This window comes from Saccopteryx bilineata, chromosome 3 (genome assembly GCF_036850765.1).
Source record: "Saccopteryx bilineata isolate mSacBil1 chromosome 3, mSacBil1_pri_phased_curated, whole genome shotgun sequence".
NCBI lineage: Eukaryota > Metazoa > Chordata > Mammalia > Chiroptera > Emballonuridae > Saccopteryx > Saccopteryx bilineata.
In genome coordinates this window covers 221,343,231-221,363,163 of record NC_089492.1, presented here as the reverse complement: position 1 = coordinate 221,363,163, position 19,933 = coordinate 221,343,231, and the positions used below count along the sequence as shown (strand labels likewise).

General features: G+C 35.5%; 1 protein-coding gene across 1 annotated transcript in view; it reads right to left on the bottom strand.

Moving 5' to 3' along the window:
* Positions 1 to 19,933, bottom strand: part of ADGRL4 (adhesion G protein-coupled receptor L4) — a 140,716-nt gene that overhangs the window by 24,765 nt on the left and 96,018 nt on the right. The window contains exons 10-13 of the mRNA XM_066268819.1: positions 13,755 to 13,928; positions 12,354 to 12,557; positions 8,352 to 8,572; positions 8,158 to 8,224 (exon numbers count right to left, since the gene is read on the bottom strand). Coding sequence (XP_066124916.1) covers positions 8,158 to 8,224; positions 8,352 to 8,572; positions 12,354 to 12,557; positions 13,755 to 13,928 — 666 coding nt within the window. The remainder of the gene's footprint in view (positions 1 to 8,157; positions 8,225 to 8,351; positions 8,573 to 12,353; positions 12,558 to 13,754; positions 13,929 to 19,933) is intronic.

Sequence of the window (19,933 nt, the reverse complement as noted above, 5' to 3'; positions counted from 1 at the left end):
GATAAATATCAATTAAAACACAGTAAACATCCAGTAGATGTATTCTATATATTGATCCACATGGTCTGGGGTAGTCAGGCTCTTAGGTAGGATATGCTGGTTGGTTTTGGGCCACTCTTGGCAAGCATTTAGATAAAAACAATACAAAATGGGGGAAGAAAAATTTACAGTAGACAAGATTTTCTTCATTTTCAACAAGATGAAAACTAATTTATTCTGACATTTTCACTAAGTAAAATAAAGAATTAAAAGTTTATAAATACTTTTTAGAAGGTCTTCAGTTGTCAGGTCTCTCTAATTTCACCCTGAACCCATTTGTGGAATTCAGGAGATAGGAATGTTTTCTGATGAACCTAACAAAGATCTCCCTACAATCTTTTCTACATGTAAAATGAAAGGCTATGTGGTAGTGGAACAGCGCAGAATGTGATTTTTTTTTTTAAGTGTGAGGCAGGCAGGCAGAGAGACAGGCTCTTGCATGGGTCTGACTGACCAGGATCAACCCAGCAAGCACACTAGGAGGTATGCTCTGCCCATGGGAGGGGTGTTGCTCTGTGGCTTGGCAAAGGATCTATTTTAGCGCCTTAGTTGAGACCATGATGCTATCCTCAGCTCCCAGGCCAAGTTGCTTGAATGAGCCATGGCTGCTAGAGGGGGAGAGAGAAAAAGAGAGAGAGAGAGAGAGGAAGAGGAGAAAAAGAGAGAGAGAGAGAGAGGAAGAGGAAGGCAGAGGGGCAGAGAATGGTCGCTTCTCCTGTGTGCCCTGACTGGGAATCCAGCCCCAGACTTCCACACGCCAGGCTATGCTCTACTGCTGAGCCAACCGGCCAGGGACAGACTGTGAATTTGAAGAGCATTGAGCTCGCCTTGACCTGGTAGCAGCTGGGTAATCTTAAGTAAATTGCTTAAGCACACTAAGCCTTAGTTTCCACTTACTTAAAATGCAGACAAAATGATGGCTCTTACAGAAATAAGTGTGAATTAAGATCTAATGGTTAAAGGCTGTGTCATAATATGGAACAAGTTGGGCTTTCTTTTTGATCCAATACCATCAAGATATGTATTTTTTTCATCAGAAGGAATTTTAAATGTACTTTACTTGGGAAGCCCTGAAACTAGACAGGACAACACTTTCATATGAGAAACAGAAATCAAGACAGAGCCACACAGATAGTCTAATCACTTGAGATGCAAAATTTGTAATTTGCAGAGAATACTGAAAGGTACATAGGGACAGAATAAACACAAGGAAGATTAAATATTTTCAGATGTGTAGAACAAGAGTTCTGCAAATGCTAATAAATACTGATTCAAAGAAGGTCTCACTCCTTACAGATCAGTTTGGACAAGTTACACTGTTGTGCTCAAAGCATGATTAGAAGTGTAAGAAGAATTAGAACGTGTACTGTGCTCTTCATCAAGTTGGAGGATTTTTATAAATTCTTAATGAATAGAACCTTGAAGATTTTGTTAGCTACACGAGAACTTACACTGCTTAAGTGTAACCAGTCCTTCTCAAGGAATTGGTATAGTTCTCCAAAAAGCTATAAATAACAGAACTCTCAGTATATATAAATGCATAAGTCAAGATTATAGTCACTAGATCTAGTGAAATATAATAAAACATTATCTCTTACTAAATGCTATTGCTATTTTTGTCTTGTGTATACCAGAGTTTTTGAGGATTAACTGAAATGTTAAAGGGTTTTGTAAAGATGAGATACTATACAAATATAAAGTGAAGAACAATTCTAATGACTATCGATAGTTACCCTTTCATCATGTAACCTCCGTCACTGTAAAGCTACATTTTAAAAAGAAATACCAGTAATAAACTTTGCACAATGGCTGTTATTTCTAATTAGGTTTCAGAAATCTAAGGGATTTTTTTTTTCAGTTTTTTCTGGGGAGAGAGATTTATAATTTCTATGAAGTTATTCAATTTTTATGAAATTTTCTAGTGAAAGTCACAAGGAAATTATCTGTGAAGGTATTTCCAGTAAGAACACAATTACCATGTATGGGATATATTCAAAACTGCAAATGTATTATTTATGTTAAGCTGTTTCTAAACTCTACACTTTCTTTTTAAAATTTTACTACCTATTATTTTAAGAAGGTCAGAAAAATATGAAAAATGTAGCTAAATGTTATAGATACCTGAAACACTTATTAATACATAATATGGAGAAAACATTAGAATACTAAAGTACCTTGAACCACTGAGGTCATTAAAAGATATATTTAACAAATATGATACCATTAAATTAAAACATGTTAATTATAATCTAGATGCTGTTATTCACACATTTAAAATTTACAATGGGTAATGTTTTTAATAGTTTCAATGGGGTCGTGGTCATCTAAAAGACAATTCCGAAACCATAATTTTAATTCTTTAAAATATATTTATGACATTTCAAGCAAGCAGCAAAATGAAACTTTACACAAGAAACTTAATATCAAAGTCTAAGCTAGTGGTTCCCAATGAACAGAAATGGAGATATTATTCCCTGTACAATATTTGGTTGTCTCTGGAGGTATTTTTGGTTGTCATATTTAGGTAATGCTGACAGTGCTACTGGCATCTGGTAAGTAGAAAACAGAGATGCTGCTGAACTCTTTATAAAGCACATGACAGTTGACACAACAAAAATTTGGTCCAAAGATTTGGTCAGTTGTGCCACAATCACAGAACTCTGGTTTATCATAATCTTTCTTTTGGGTTTATATATTCTAATTTATTCATTTAGACACCACAATAGATATTAGTATTTAGTGTTGACAAGCATGTCAGTAAAAGGACATTTTCATATATTGCAAAAAGTATGAGTTGAAGTATGTGTTTTGGAGGCAATTTATAAATTTAAAAATATTCCTCTACTTGCATTTCTACTTTTAAGTAGCATTGTCTAACAATTTTACATTATAGATATATATGTAACTGTATTGGAACAAAAATTTTCTATTAAGTATTATTTGTAATAAGAATATTTGGAGAAAAAATTAAATGTTCATCTAAAGAAGAGGTTAAATAAATTAAGCACAGTCACAATAAACAATGATAAAAAATGGTAGAATTATACATTCTAACATGGAAGGATGAATATGACATACTGTAGGTTATAAATAATTCATGTTTGAATTTATAAACATTATACTTTCATATATATATAAATTTATGTGTGAATGTTCATATAACAAAGATATGGAAGGGTCAGAATAACTACTAAAAATAGTTGTCATGAAGAATATAAATATGAGATAAAGTGTTCATTTTTTACTTTATACAATCTGTAATATTTTTATTTCTTTCAAGCTTGGGAAATTTGTGAAATAAAAAAAAATATAATAAAGAATACATCACGTAGGCCCTGGTCGGTTGGCTCAGTGGTAGAGCGTCGGCCCGGCGTGCGGGAGTCCTGGGTATGATTCCCGGCCAGGGCACACAGGAGAGGCGCTCATCTGCTTCTCCACCCCTCCCCCTCTCCTTTCTCTTTGTCTCTCTCTTCCCCTCCCGCAGCCAAGGCTCCATTCGAGCAAAGTTGGCCCGGGCACTGAGGATGGGTCTGTGACCTCTGCCTCAGGCACTAGAATGGCTCTGGATGCAACAGAGCAATGTCCAGGATGGGCAGAGCATCGCCCCCTGATGGGCATGCCGGGTGGATCCCGGTCGGGCGCATGCGGGAGTCTGTCTGACTGCCTCCCCGTTTCCAACTTCAGAAAAATACCAAAAAAAAAAAAAAAAAGAATACATCACATAATAATAAATACACATAGACAAGGTCTATCTTGTAAAGGTTATGTGAGAAATGAATTTTTGTTTTGGTTTTACCGGGTATTTCCTAAGAAAAGGGAATTAAGAGGTTGTAGACATGGGGAGAAAAACGACAGGAGGTCACTACTTAAAAACTGAGAGGAATTCTGAGCAAAACTGGAAAAAAAGTGGGTAAGAGTAGCAATAATAAGAGTTGTAATTTAAATTTAAATGAAAACTCACTTTTTTTTAAGGAAATGCCTTATTTGAACATAGTTTAATTAGTATTTGCTTCAATCAAAGAAACTATTCTTCAATACTAAATGTATCTACAGAAAACTTCAATTTCTCCTTAAAAGTTAAATTATTTTCACAAACTCTTTTTTATATTTCTGTACTTGAACCTAATCGCCTGCATGGTTTTAGTTGAAAGAATTCAGTATTAAAGATAAAAAATATTGAAGAAAGAAATAAATTATGGAAATTATCTTCAGTTTGCAGCTTGCTTTACAAAGATTTAGAAGCCTTTTTCTTATACAGTTTAATCTTTTAAAAGCATGTAGGCCTTTTCATGTATAGTTACAATCTTAGCATTCTGCATGATTTATAGATGGAATCAGTGGGGTCACTGGTTCACACTTCAGAATTCTGAGAGATCCTTATTGTTAATGAATCAACACCTGGGGAAGTACTTTCATTTGATCAATAGAAGAAATGTTGCTACTCAAATACCTAATCATTCACACTTATCAGAGTAGATTAAAAGCTTGAATATTCCTTTGAAACAACTAAGGGTAAAAAAAGCTATCAGTGCTGAACTAATTCATTTTTTACTCATTTACATATTGTTTTAAAAGCATTTTTACATTATAACTCAAAACCAGACATGCCCTAGGGCTCCATTCATAAAAACAAGCAAATACCACTTACAGAATCAAGTCCTGATCTGTAGAAGATTAGTTACCAAACTGATAAGGTTTTCAAGTTATGTATTAATTAAAGACAAGGTTTTAGGCAGAAGAATTTTGCACAAGGTAGTACGATTATTGATTGCAAAGGCCCAAGAAAAGATCCAAGGAACAGCAAGTATTCTAACCAGGAAAACATTCTTGGAGGAGCTGTTTTGTGGAGATCCGAAATGTGACAAAAGGCTGAAAATAGGCAAGGTTCCGCTAGATTACTAAAAATTTTATATATCAGTCTATACCATTAGGTCTGTCAGAAAAAAAAACTGTCAGCACTGGGATTAAGAAGTCAGGCCATAGCCTGACCAGGCAGTGAAGCAGTGGATAAAGTGTTTGACTGGGACGCAGAGGACCAAGGTTCGAAACTCCGAGGTCACCGGCTTGAGCATAGGCTCATCTGGTTTGAGCAAGGCTCACCAGGCCCAAGGTTGCTAGTTTGAGCAAGGGGTCACTTGGTCTGCTGTAGCCCCACCCCCACCCCCGTCAAGGCACATATTAGAAAGCAATCAATGAACAACCAAGGTGCCACAACAAAGAATTTATGCTTCTCATCTCTCTCCCTTCCTGTCTGTCTGTCCCTATCTGTCCCTCTCTCTGTCTCAGTCACAAAAAGAAAGAAAGAAAGAAAGAAAGAAAGAAAGAAAGAAAGAAAGAAAGAAAGAAAGAAAGAGAGAGAGAGATGGAGAGAGAAAGAAAGAGAGCAAAAAAGGAGGCAGGCCATAGATTTAATCTTGAAGCTCAGCTATTTACAGGTTGTTGGATAACATGTGTAATCACTCTATGCCTCAATTTCTCCAACTTCAATATAAAATCAACGAAGTGTGCACATATACACACATATACATACATACATACACACACAGCTATTTTGGGTTGTTTGCATAATTAGATTTAAATGTGCTAACAAATGGAAAATGTTTAGATTACTGTCAGAAATACTTAACATTATTATTCTTATTAATAGTTACCATTATCTAAAGCTGAGTTTATTATAGAATAATTAAAATAAAATGAGAGAGAATGGCAACAGAAAGATAGGTTAAATGGTAACTGCAAAAGAAGCAAAGTAAATAAAAACATAGGCTATAGATTAAGATAGTTTTAAACTCTAATATAATGTTATCTGTAGATTTATAAACTTGAGCTAATGACTTAAAATTTTGAATCAAATGCTCTTTTTTTGTTAACTGTAGAGTGGGGTAATAGTGTTAGTGACTTGAGACTGAGTATTAAAGTATTAGTTGTGTGTTCCAAAAGCAGTTACAGCTCAATAAATTATAAATTTTTAAAAATTTTATATAATACTATAATCTTAGTAAAGATTAATAATGGTTTTGTTATGAAAAAAGAAGAAATGGGTACATTTATGGAGGTAAAATTTGATAAATAATGACATCTATACTAGATAGAGATGAAAGATGATTCTTGAATATTTTGAATAACAGATAATAATTTTGTTATTGTCTTATTTAAAAATGGCTAATTGTTTGTGTCCTTTGTTTTCCTTTAAAAGGAAGTCTGGCAAGCTTACAGGCAGCTTGGTAAACACTTAGATCCACACCCAGAATCCACAGCACATAAAGCAGAATCTGTTTCTTGTCCTCCACAGACAAGCTCCTCATCTCAGTGAAGAGTTGTGGAATGATTGCCATATCCCACACTGATCTCCCCCACATCACCGCAGTATCACTCATATTTTATTATATATTGTTCTTTGTCATTTTTTTGTCTTACCTTCTCCTTAGTAATACTATAGTGGATGTGGTATAATTTATATGTATGCATATATTTTTTGTTTCCCAACATATCTATACCACCCAATCAACAGGGTAAACTTAATGACAAGGCTTGTTATCCTTACCTATTAGAATATCTCTAATCATAAGAAAATGATTTTCAACTTAGTGCGGGCAGCATGGTTTGTTTTAGGATACTGTCCGTTCACTGACAAATCTCAACTCCTCTGCTTTTGGGGGCAAGAAAAGTCTAATCATCTCTTGGTGATGAAGAAAGCTAAATAACATCACTTTGCTTTAGTTTGGTTCTTATGACTGCTGGTAATCTTGGCTTGTGCAATGACCTCCACTGAGATAGTATATGTGATTTTCTTAATGTTTATAGTATTTCCTTTTCATGTTGGCATTCTTCTAGTCTTCAGAGAAGGGTAGCCATGTCATCATTTAACCTCACCTTTATTCAACTCATTCTCTTAATTGTGCTTAACTTCATTTGAGCTGGCAAGCTTCTGGGTAGCCCTACAACTTACTTCTACTTCACTAACTTTTCTATGCTTATAAAATAGCTAATAGCTTTGTCTGTTCCCTTATCATTTTATCTCTAGCAGGCTGTATAATAATTCTATTCCTCTTTGCTGTCAAGAGGAACTCCAATAAGTACGCAGGCTGCAAGAAACTCGAAACAAAAGCAGGTATGTCTTTATATTCACATTTAGCCCAATGTCAAGGGATTTATGTCAAAGTCTCATAAAAAAATGTGCTCATCATGAAAATTCCAGCATACTAGCATTCAATGTGGAATCAGGATGATAGTTTTACTCTTACTATTTCTGATTCCATTTTCAACAAACCTGTTGAGTGTTCCTCCACAACTTGTCATTAGTAGTAAAAGGAGCATCTAACTTTTTTCTCCCTGGAAGAGACACGCTTTTCATTGAGAATGTTTTACTCTCTCAAAGGCCAAGGACTCCTAATTCTAAGTCTGGTCCCTGGGTTCTCCTCACCAGATCTCTTATTGGGCTATAGGTGGTCTCAGTGTCTCTTTGTAAGACCCACTGGAAATGTTAGTCCCAACCTAGTGGTGGCTCCTTTTTAAGTGTTTAGTACTCAATATTTCTTTTATTTAATCTTTGAACTAGATATTATTCTGGGACAAGGAAACAAGTTTCATCTAAATTTGTGTTATACAGTAGTATGATAGCATAGTACTAGTAATAATAATAATAACAATATGAAATAGGATTATTAGTGTATTACTTGTCCGCTCATGAGAAATAGTTGGTTCTTGTCTCAGATATCACAATTTAGTGTGAAATCACTTTCATGATAACAGGGTACACAGGATGATAAAACTACAAATATGACAGCTTAATCTTCAAAGATCACTAATCATCAATAAAATCTGAAATAACAGAAACATCTGAAATGTCATATAATCAGCTGGTTGAAACACTCTAGGTATTAAGGTATGCGGATATACTACTGACAAGTGGAAATCTTTTTTTCTATATGTTATGCAGAAATATATACATATATATATTTTTTCTAAACAGTGGTATAATATATTTAAATGTTAACAAATGATACACTGTAAAATGCTCAAAATCATTTTTCCCTTCAGAATAATGCCTAATGGCTGAGAATATTAAGCACCTTTTATCACTTTTTTGAATTCTAGCAACAATTTAAATATACGTACAAGAATGATTAGACATGCTGGTCCTATAAAACTCCAAATAAAGTTGTTTTCTGTGCTAAGCCAACATCTGAAAAGTAAATAATAGATGAACATCTATAAGTGTTCTTGCATGTACTTTAACAAACAAAATTTTCAGTGATTACAAAGCATATTCAGAATTGCATTTCAAATACTTTACGATCATCTTAACTTACACTTTGGTGGTGCCATAATATCTATAGCCTAACGATGCTGAAAATCCAACCACCACAGCTGGGCTGAGATAGCCAAAGATATAAAAATTCTTGTGCAAAAATCCCTTGTTGTAGATGACTCCTACTACGATGAGATAGAGGTGGATGCCTTCAATGCACATCCATGCAAAGGCAGCTAAAAAGAAGTAGTGCAGCAGGCCAGCAATGATTGAACAGAAGAGCTAAAAATCAGAGAAAGACATGTAAGAAACGTTAGCTTTAACACTGCCATAACATAAAATCTTGACTTTCTCTGTAAATAATGCCACCTCATATACTGCTTGATCACATGAAAATATTCCTGTCAAGTGTCAGTTTTTTAAACTGATTTAAAATAACTGTGGTCCATCAATGTAAAACATTCACCAATCTCATGACAGAACTAAGTTGTTGTTCTTGTGCAGAGAGTTATGTTTCATACATTTACATTATGTGCAAAATGATAAATTGTGGATTCATCTGTAAATCATGATCTGTTATATTATAATTTAAGTTGATTTCTGTTTTGGAGATGCTTTCATTCTATTTTGTTTATGCTCAGGAATAAAAATTGTTGCTAATACTATGATAAACAAATCATAATATCTTGATTAAATGTCAAACACTGAATTTCTAAAACAGACAAATGATGATATATTTTATAAAATATTCATTGAAGAATCACTTTAAGATATAAGATTGCCAGGTAAATTTGAGATAATATCAGTTAAATATTATTTATTAGTATTTACTTTACACCTATAATTAAAGTTAGGCTTGTAAAGAAATAACAAAAGTGGTAAATTATATGGTAGATAAGTTATACCTCCATAAAGCTTTTAAAAATTAAACAAAATTACAGAAAAAGTAGTTACAAACTTCTAAATTAATAGAACTAACATGATCTATTACTTAAGAGATAACACAATACATGCCTGCATATCTATTGCATTTATTAAGCTTAGTATAATTCAAGCATAATGAGTTATATAAAAAAATATATTGGATAGTACTTTATAAGTTGGTATTGGGCAAACAAGTGTGCTAGGCTTGCTTGCTTGTGCTTTGCCTGTTTGGTGCATAAGCACAGGGCACCACCACCTACATATAGTCTATGTAAGGCTGCAGGTGCTTGCCCTCAGGAGGCAGATTGTAGATTGCGGATTGCCTGCCACAATCAGAAGGGGCCATTTTTGCTATTGTTTCCCGGAGAAGGGGTTCCCTTCCCCCTGGCCTGTTTGTTCATCAGCCCAGAGAAGCAGATTTCCCTGCCTGCTTGCTCATCCACCATTACAAGATAAATGGCTCCACAGTTCTTTACTGTTTGCCCGAATCTAGTGTGAACCTGTATGGCCAAAGCCACTGGCTTTAGTTGGGAACAGAGAGATCACTGGTGATTAAAATTTGGAAACCACTTTAGTGAGAACAAGAAATTTGAAATATGGTTTAAAAGTGAGAAGAATTTGCTAGAAGATATAGAATAAAAAATAATCACTTTAAAAGGAATAGTTTTGTGATGAGAATAATATGTTGGGATGCAACTGAAGGAGAAAACAGGCATTGAGGATAGTGGGAAATATATAAAATTGAGAGTTGTTCTGCATATCATTGCAAAAGGAAAAAAATAAGGTATGTATCATGTATGCTATTTAAAATAGATGCTTTGTGGCATCTACTTCAGAAGAAAACCTTGATAACTGATGATTAGTTTTAGTATTTGAAAGATTTCTAATAACAATGGAGATCTGGAGACCATTTAATGTTCTGTGGCCGTGACAATGCACTTCTTCAGGCAGTTGGACTCAGGCTCCAGCTGCTGCACTAGGAAAGCTGGGTCTGTGTGTGTATTTCCCCCAAGCTGCTGTCAGTCAATGAGCAAGCATAGCAGCCATTCTAAGATGTTCCTGTTCTCAGAGAAACAAGAGTCCTCTGTCATGCACTTTGTCTCAAGGTCTTTTTTTGTGTATTTTTCTGAAGTTGGAAACGGGGAGGCAGTCAGACAGACACCCGCATGCGCCTGACCAGGATCCACCTGGCATGCCCATCAGGGACGATGCTCTGCCCATCTGGGGCATTGTTCTGTTGCAACCAGAGCCATTCTAGTGCCTGAGTCAGAGGCCATGGAGCCATCCTCAGCGCCTGGGCCAACTTTGCTCGAATGGAGCCTTGGCTGCGGGAGGGGAAGAGAGAGACAGAGAGGAAGGAGAGGGGGAGGGGTGGAGAAGCAAATGGGCGCTTCTCCTGTGTGCCCTGGCCGGGAATCGAACCCGGGACTCCTGCACACCAGGCCGATGCTCTATCACTGAGCCAACCGGCCAGGGCCTCAAGGTCTTCTTTTTTGTGTGTGTGTGTGTGTATTTTTTTTTTTTTCTGAAGCTGGAAACGGAGAGAGACAGTCAGACAGACTCCCGCATGCACCCGACCAGGATCCACCCGGCACGCCCACCAGGGGTGACGCTCTGCCCACCAGGAGGCGATGCTCTGCCCCTCCGGGGCGTCGCTCTGCCGCGACCAGAGCCACTCTAGCGCCTGGGGCAGAGGCCAAGGAGCCATCCCCAGCACTTGGGCCATCTTTGCTCCAATGGAGCCTTGGCTGCAGGAGGGGAAGAGAGAGACAGAGAGGAAGGAGGGGGTGGGGGTGGAGAAGCAAATGGGCGCTTCTCCTATGTGCCCTGGCTGGGAATCAAACCTGGGACTTCTGCACACCAGGCCGACGCTCTACTGCTGAGCCAACCAGCCAGGGCCCTCAAGGTCTTCTTAAAGGACTCTTGGATAACCATGTTGGACTTTCTTTAGAACTGCATGGCTGGCCAAAATGCTTCTACCCACTCATCCTCTCTTTTTTCTCTCCCTCACTGGGGATCAGACCAGCATCTTGGTTTGATGGCTTTCCAAGTCTCCTTTCTTAATTTTGTTTTGAGTCCTACATCTAATAAAAGTTTTAGATGTTTAATTCTATTTTAGAGTTTGCTTCTAGGAGGACCCAGATAATCAGAATATGGTGAACTATTTGGTAAGGCTCTCAGTCAATAATAGTGAAAAAATGAGTAGTTAACAAAGTGTAGTTACTAGGTAGAGCCATTTTATCATATTTCAACTTATGAGCCTTAGTTACTTATGTTCAGTCTCTGTGTTAACAGAAACTTTATTTCAATTCTCTCTATCCCCAACCTTTGTTTAATTCTCACATAAAATCAAAACAAAACAAAAAAGATTATTTCTTTATTTTTGTTAGGCAAATGAGTTTGTAAAATTTGTATTTTTTGAGTTTGCTCACTTTTAGTGTAAAAAATGGTGAAATTGCAAGTTACCTGTTGCTTAAGAAGGGTCATTGTCTTGCTAATGTTTGCTGAAAGAGAGGTTTTCATGCCAGAATGTTAAGAGAGAGAAAGAAGCCATGTTTTTTGCAGAGTTTGTGCAGAAAGAAGGGAGAAGATGTGCAGATGGGGAACCAGAGCTGAGGGGCTTTGTAAGGTCTGCTGAGACTGGTGGGACTTTTGATTCTAGGAGAAACCAGAGAAGATTCTCTTGGTTGTAGAACCAGATAATGTTTCAGGGCTTTGTGAGCTCTGAGTGAATGAAGAGGGAAGTGTTTTCTCTGGGTGTTTGCTTATCGGCTGGTGCAAGACTTTAATAAGGGAATGGCCCACCATTTTTTGGCTCCACTTTACTGTTTTCCCGAATCCCATGAGAATCTGTATCTGCATGGTTACGATGGCAGCGGCCCCTGGCCATACAATTTTGTTGATATGTGTTCATTTGCCCAAATAGCTCATCATAATGAGGCACATTTAGTTAATATAATTGGTAAGCAAGTCGCTTAGTTATGTTAGCATCATCTAACATAGAAAAGAATCAAGAACAAAGTAGACAGTGTGTTTTCCCCATTAAACCCTTAATTATAATTCAGGTTTTTACTACAAATATACTTAGGAAAGTACACATTTAAAAAATTAAAACAGAAAATAAGAGAGATTTACATACCTTATTAGAATTTGTATTGATCCCAACAAGAAAAACAAGTTCAGCAAGAAATAAGTTACAGCAGAGATTTTTGTGAATTGTTGTCCTGGTGCTTTGAATTTCACTGAAGAACCAGAAGGTAAAAATGCATATGGCCAGGCAAATCAGTGAAATAATTATTCCTAGTTGAGTGATCCTTGTAAGAATATTATAATCTTTAATACCCTATGGGAAAATAATAATAAAGCTTTTTAGAGAGAATTTAGTAATTTGTCAAAGGAACTACAACATGTAATAAACTTTTATTTTAACTGAAACATTAGTCAAAATGTCCATAAAATGTAAAAATACAAATGTGCATTTAGATGACTTTTGAAAATGCTCAATATGCAGAGAAATGTGATATAAATCAGACAGCACTTTAACAGTTCTGGAATTAGAGTTTTTTTCTAGACATAGTATGTACATTAGTATATGGTTTAATACTGTTATCACCATCAGTTTCATAATAATAGAATGGTAATCATTATTGTAATGTGAAAATGGTTAATTAAAACAGATTTATCAATGGTAGGGCAAAATCTTTTTTCTATGCAGCAATTCATCTAAAACATCAACAAAGGTATTAGAAATGCTGAACATATAGAATTTCAAAATAGTATAGTGGAGAGATTTTGAAATGAAAAAGGCTGGTTTTATACTAACCTGATGAATATTTATATTTTATATACAGAAAGAGGCTCTTTTGCTTACTTAAAATTCAGTAAAAAAAAAGTCATCCTTATGACTTACATTATGGTTAAGCAGATTTATTTGTATATGTATATGTAAAAATAAACTTGTAATCTAATTAAGATTGTCATACAGAGCTATAAAGTATTATATAATGTAAAAGCAAGATATTACCAATGTAAAATACATATTCTGAAGCTATTTACCTTAACAAAATATTTCATATTTAAAAATCGTATGGGATTCTACATTAAAACATAATATTAGTTATTAATGTGCTAATACTGAACAGGTATCAAATATTTTTAACTAAATTTTTATTGTTAAAAATAAACTTTCTACACAAAGTCAAAAACACTTTGAGTCCATTACACATTACAATGTATGAGTGATCTTTAAAAGCACCATTAAAAACAAAGAGTCAATGGGTATCTATTTAACACACAATCTACTACATATTATTGACTAGATAAAGCCTAGACTCAAAATAACTTAAAATTCAGTCTAGATTTGTCATAGAAGACAGACAGTTAAGAAAAACAAACACAAAAATAAATAATGTTGGATTTCATCAGTTAATGAAATATGCTATTTACAGCCAAAGATAATATTTAAAAATTAATTATTCTCTTGAGTGACATAGAAAGAATACATGCAGATTTGTAAATATGAAGTAAAATATTGCCTTACAATGGAAGTACCGGAGGACATCAAAATGGCAAAATGTGTCAGGTGATTACAGCTGCACGAGGTGTGGGTCTCATTTGAGTATGTTAGCTCACAGCCCCCTGAAGACCAACTGCCATTCATGGTATCTGGGGAGTAGTCCCAAAATGCACATTGACTCCTATACTTATCTGTGGTCTGAAAGAGAGACATTTTACTGATAGAAAAAGGAGAAAATATTCACATATGGTATCATCTGTAATATTTAAAATATCATAATGCCTATCAGCATAATTAAAACCATGCATAAAAGGTAAAGTGTTAAAAAATATAGTAAACATAAAACCAAATTAATATAAAATGTAAAATGAAACTAAGAGTGATTTAGGTGTAACCAGTTTATGCCCTTTTGAGATAACTCAGTATGTTTGAAATGTGTGCCAAGGCTTATAGTGGCAAAATTGATAATGAGTGTATTAATGTGATTAGCTATGCCCATGTGTGACTTCCCAAAATAACTATGTATGTAAGTAAGACAGTGATTAAGATTAAAATCCCCCCAAACATGTAACCCCAAGGTAACCTATGTGTTGAACTGTGATTATGAGCAGAATTTCCCCAAATGTGTTACCCTATGTTAAGATGAGTGGCCAACCATATATAAGCTACTGGACAAAGACCCAGTCAGTAGTCTGAGACTTCAATGTAGACTCTACATCGTTCACCACAATTATTTGGCAGCTGCCAGGAAACACTCTGCCTCTCCAAACAAGTTCGTTCGGGGCTCCACCGAAGCGAGGAACTAGACTTAGCCAGCCACTCATCTTAATCGTGAGTGAATTAAAGTCTATGTTATTTAGCTTGCTATGAGTGTCTTTGCCTATTCAATTGACACCTAATTACTTTTTTATTTTTTTCATGAACTATCTAATACTCAGCTGTAACTTAGTTATAACTGATTAAGTAATTTATCATGACATAAAGCATACAATCAATTCTAATAGCCCTGGCCAGTGGCTCAGTGGATAGATTGTTGGCTTAGTGTATGAACGTCCTGGATTTGGCTCTTGGTCAAGGTGCATGGGAGAAGAGACCATCTGATTCTCTCCCTCTTTCTCCCCCTACTTGATTGGTTTGAGCATGGCCCCAAGTGCTGAGGATAGCTCCATTAGAGCACATCAGCCTCAGATGCTAAAAATAGGTCAGCACTAGAGCATCGGTCTCAGATGGAGTTGCCGGTTGGATCCTTAAGGCACATGTGGGAGTCTGCCTCACTATCTCTCTTCCTCTCACCAAAAAGAGGAAAGTCAATGCTAATAAATGAACACTGCTGTTATATGGCAAAATTGAAGTTAACATTGTATCAATGCTATATTTTATCAATCCTGTGTCACAAAGTTGGTGTGAAAATTATTATTAAATGAGCTCATGTATATGTTATTTAGAACAGTGCATAACACATTGTTCTGATTATCACAGAATTTGACATAATTATAGTCATCACATAATTATTTGAAATTTAATCAATAAATGTGTATTTTGAGAATTACTAGCTATTAGTTATTGATCTGGATACTAAAAATACAACACTGAACAAAACAGAAAAAGTGTTTGTATTATTGACCTTACAGTCTCATGAAAAGATGAGAAATTACTAAACAAGAAAAATAAACCAGGGAAAGAAGATAGAAAGTAGTATGGAGTTTCATCTGAGGAGGCTTCTCTCATGAAATTATGTTTAAGTGAATATCTCAGTGAAGTGAGAGCATGATCTCTGGAGAACTGGGAGTTGGACTAGAAAGTAGAAAAGTAGAAGTGAGACTGAACGGGGAGCTTCCAGAAACATGTATAAACAAGTGTAGTAAGAGCACAATGAATGAGGTAAGGTAATGAAGACAAGAACTGAGATAACAGGACTGAACACATAGACTAGACTTATTCCAGAAATAGTAGTTTTCTTTATCATATATTTACATTAAGTAATCATAACACAATACCTTAGGTGCTGTAAGTTTTGTTAATTTATTCATCAAATGTTGAATATCCTAATCTTATACCTTATAGAAATAAAAACTGTTTAAAATTATATAACAGTTTGCAGATTAAAGTAGGTGCTTTCATACCTACTTTGTTTCATTTTACTCTCAAAAGAGACTTGTGAGGTTGTGAGGTAGGTGTTACATTAGGAGTCTCAGCAATATCAAAAGATATATTCAAGATTAACCATTAGTAAGTGGAATAACACCAAATCAAAATTTCAAAACAATAGTTTGTTCAAGAAAATATTAGTGGATTATCAAATATTTGATAGGCTTCTTGTGAGAAACTGGAAATTCTCAGTAAAAAAAAACAAAACATTTGGCCTCAGGGTGATAGAAACCCAGGTGATTTTAACAAAATCACACTATTACTTTAAGGAGTGACAAGCTAAATCCAACACCTGGGTCCACAGTCGGAGCACTGGTGAAGACAGGCTGAGTTGGAGTGGAGTGAGTCTGGGAAGACAGTCATTGAGTTAAAATTGGGGAGATGACAAATGTTTTTTCAAATAAGCTATGTGAAGAAAATTGATTCTATATTCAGTACCCTCCAAACATATAGGAAAATGATCAATATCACTCATGTTGAAAATCACAGAAGCCAGAAAAACAAAGGGACTTTAGAATTGGGAAACCAGAGTCAGTTGAGAGTGAGACTGTCATTCAGATTATGGGTTAAGTGAGAGTCTGTCTACACTCCAAGCTCCCCATTTTGCTCACCATATTCTTGTCATTCTCCTAAACCTTGCAAAAAGCTTTTGTCTTTAGGCAGAAGACTAAAAGGATTCCTTCTGTGAAACTCATAAGCCCAAGAGAAATGATTAATAGGTAGTGATGTTCAGGAAAGGGGAGAAACCTACCTGATACCTCTAATGAAGTTCACCACTGCCACAGCCACCTGAGCATGGAGCCATCTTTCAAAAACCTCATTACTGAATATGAATGGATAGCCATGAACCACCAGACCTCTGAAGACAAGCTCTGACAGGAAAGACAGAGAACAAAGGCGAACAAGCCAAACAAAGGAAATCAGGAGCAACACAATACAGGGAGCAGAAAAAACTATTTAAAAAAATAAAAATAATATCTCAGAGAGAGAGAAATACTGTATCCATTAAATGAAAGCAGAGTAAAAATAATAAGGTTTTCAGTGATACTTAATATAAAGTTGAAATAAAAAATGTTAGCATAAAGAATTAAAAATTAAACAAAAAACAAATTTTAGAGGCTTGGTGGGGAGTTTAAGACTCAAATAATAGCAGTTATGGGAGAAGAGAACAGAGACACTGGAGAAAAAGAAATTACCAAAGATGTAATATTAGAAAACTCCCTAAAACTGACAAAGCAGACTCATATACACCTAATGCAATTCATGAAGAAAGACCCACACCCTGGTTCTTGTAAGATCAGAACTCTGAGATTAAAAAGATCTTAAAAATTTCAGAGAGAGAAAAAGAGACTGATAATACATAAAAGATCGCACATTTAAGTAAAATGATAATTGCATTCATCTTTTCTAGATTAACCGTCAAAAGTAGAAAACAACTGAGCAAGGTCTAGAAAAATATGAAAAAAAATTATTCACAATTTAACTGGAATTTATCTGAGTATAAGGATAATATAGTTAAAAAAAGTTGACCTTTCTTTTCTCAAGAGCTACTGAAGATTATGCTTTAAATGTGGAAATAAACTAAGAAAGAGGAAACAATGGCTCATGAAAATGTTGAGAGCGCCGAATCCTAAACACTAGACCACCAGGGAACGCCGGAAAATGTTGAATCTGACCCAAGAGACCAGTGAGTTGTATGCCCACGATGGTGCAGAAGAGCATGTCCAGGCCAAAGAGTAAAATAAACCATCCAGATAGGTTCAAGTTTATAGAGGCCCAGGAAGGATAGCTCTAGGACATTAAATTAGCTGATATATAATCTTCTGTGTTTGAATGTTTTGTGAATAGATATAAAGTACTATCAGAAAAATTTGGGTACAAATTAGTGATGAATAAATAGAAGTGTAAACCAGGTAAACTAGAGAAATATATATATATATATTTGAGAGAAAGAGAGTCAGGAAGAGAGAGAGATAGGAACATCGAGCTGTTCCTGTATGTGCCCTGACTGGGGAAACAAACTGGCAAATTCACATTCTGGGGAGATGCTCTAAACCAACCAAGGTATCCAGCCAGAGCTTAATTTTTATTGATTTTTAGAGACAGAGAGAGGAAGGGAGAGAGAAGGGGAAGGGAAGCATTCATTTGTTGCTACTCTCAGTCATGGATTCTTTGGTTGTTTCCTGTGTGTGCCCTGACCTGGGATCCAACCTGCAACCTTGATTGGTTAGCTCACTCTTAACCAACTGAGCTAACCAATCAAGGCTGAGAAGTATATCAACACTAGGAAAATGGTTCAGCCTCATAAATAGGTTGTAAATAATACAAGCCAAATTGTAATAATATGCACATAAAAAGTGATTTAAGGCCTGACCTGTGGTGGTGCAGTGGATAAAGCATCAACCTGGAACCCTGAGGTCGCCGGTTCAAAACCCTGGGCTTGCCCGGTCAAGGCACATATGGGAGTTGATGCTTTCTGCTCCTCCCCCTCCCCTTCTCTCTCTCTCTCTCCCCTCCTCCCTCTCTAAAATGAATAAATAAAATCTAAAAAAAAAGTGATTTAATCTAAATTTTTTTTTTAATCTAAAATTTGATGTAAGCATGGGAGTAGGTATAGTGTGAGAGTGTGTGTGTCATAAGGGAAGACGTGGTTAGAAACACTAAATCCAAATTTTCCGTAGGTGGAATTTAATTGATAATACCTATTTCAGAAGCTTAAAATAAGAGGTGTTAAAGAGGTGTTATTGAGTTTGGGTGAAGGAGATACACAGTCAATGAGATTATGGTCTCTTTTTCGTAGGAAGCTAGAAACTTGAGCCTACACTGGCACGCATGTGGAGATATCCAGGAAAGATTAGATAATGAATGAAGCATACTTTTTTTGAGAAGCACGTAAGAGATGGTTTCAGAGGACAGCATTGGGCAGGAGAGTATTATAGATGCTGAAAGGCTGGATTCTGGAGGAAGACTTTCTGGGAATAAAGCTTTGTTCTCCCATTTGGTTACTGAGTGACCACAGGCAAGTTATTTAATCTCCAGAGTCTCAGTTTTCTTATCTGTAAAATGGAGGTAAGAGTACATATCTCACAGGGCACTTGTGAAAATTAAATGTTATTTAAAAAGTAAATAACTTAGTACAAGGCTTGGTCCCATAAAACATTATTAAAAATTATTAAAGGTTGCTATTATTATTATTGTGAACAACAATATTACTATAACAACTACTATTAATACTTCTCTGGGGTAATAAAGAAATTTATACTAATTGGTGAAGTTGCAAATAAATTATTCTGGAATCAAGGAACTGAAGGTGTTATGCATGGCATAATTTCTATCTTCTCAGAAAAAAAAATTCAAGTTCTATTTTCAGAGAGAGGTAAGCATGAATTAGGTAGGTGTGTTGTCAGAGGAAAGTGATGAAATTTTATAATGATCATTACTTTGAGTAGGAAAAAGATTTGACCAGAGTAGCAAATTAGGACAGTAAGAGTTTTCTATTAATTAAAATGAAGAATTTTTGTTTAACTGTGTGATTTCATTTGTTGCTACTTCAAACAAGTTGGTGAAGTAGTTTGTGCTTTTAATCTCTTCACCAGCCAAGACATTCCACCAACAAAAACTAGAAAAATCATCAGACTATGTAAAAAAAAATTGTTTGGTTTCTAGTGTCCAAAAGGTAATTTTCATTTAGCATCTGAAAAAAAAAACAACTATCATATTTTCCCATGTATAAGATGCTACCATGTATAAGGTGGACCTTAATTTGGGAGCCCGAAATTTGAAAAAAATGTATTACATAAAGTTATTGAACTCAAGTTTTATTCATCATAAAATTCACACAACTCATCACTATCAAAACTGCCATCCATTAGCTTGGCCTCCTCTTTGTCTGATAACTAATCACTGTCTTCATATATTGCCTTGTCCTCAGTTCCATCTATTGCATTTCAAATGCCACACTTTTTAAATGACTTGACAACAATCTCAATCTTGATATTATCCCAGGAGCTTTTTGCCCAGGTACAAACTTCTCCTATAGTTGGTTTCTTCACTCT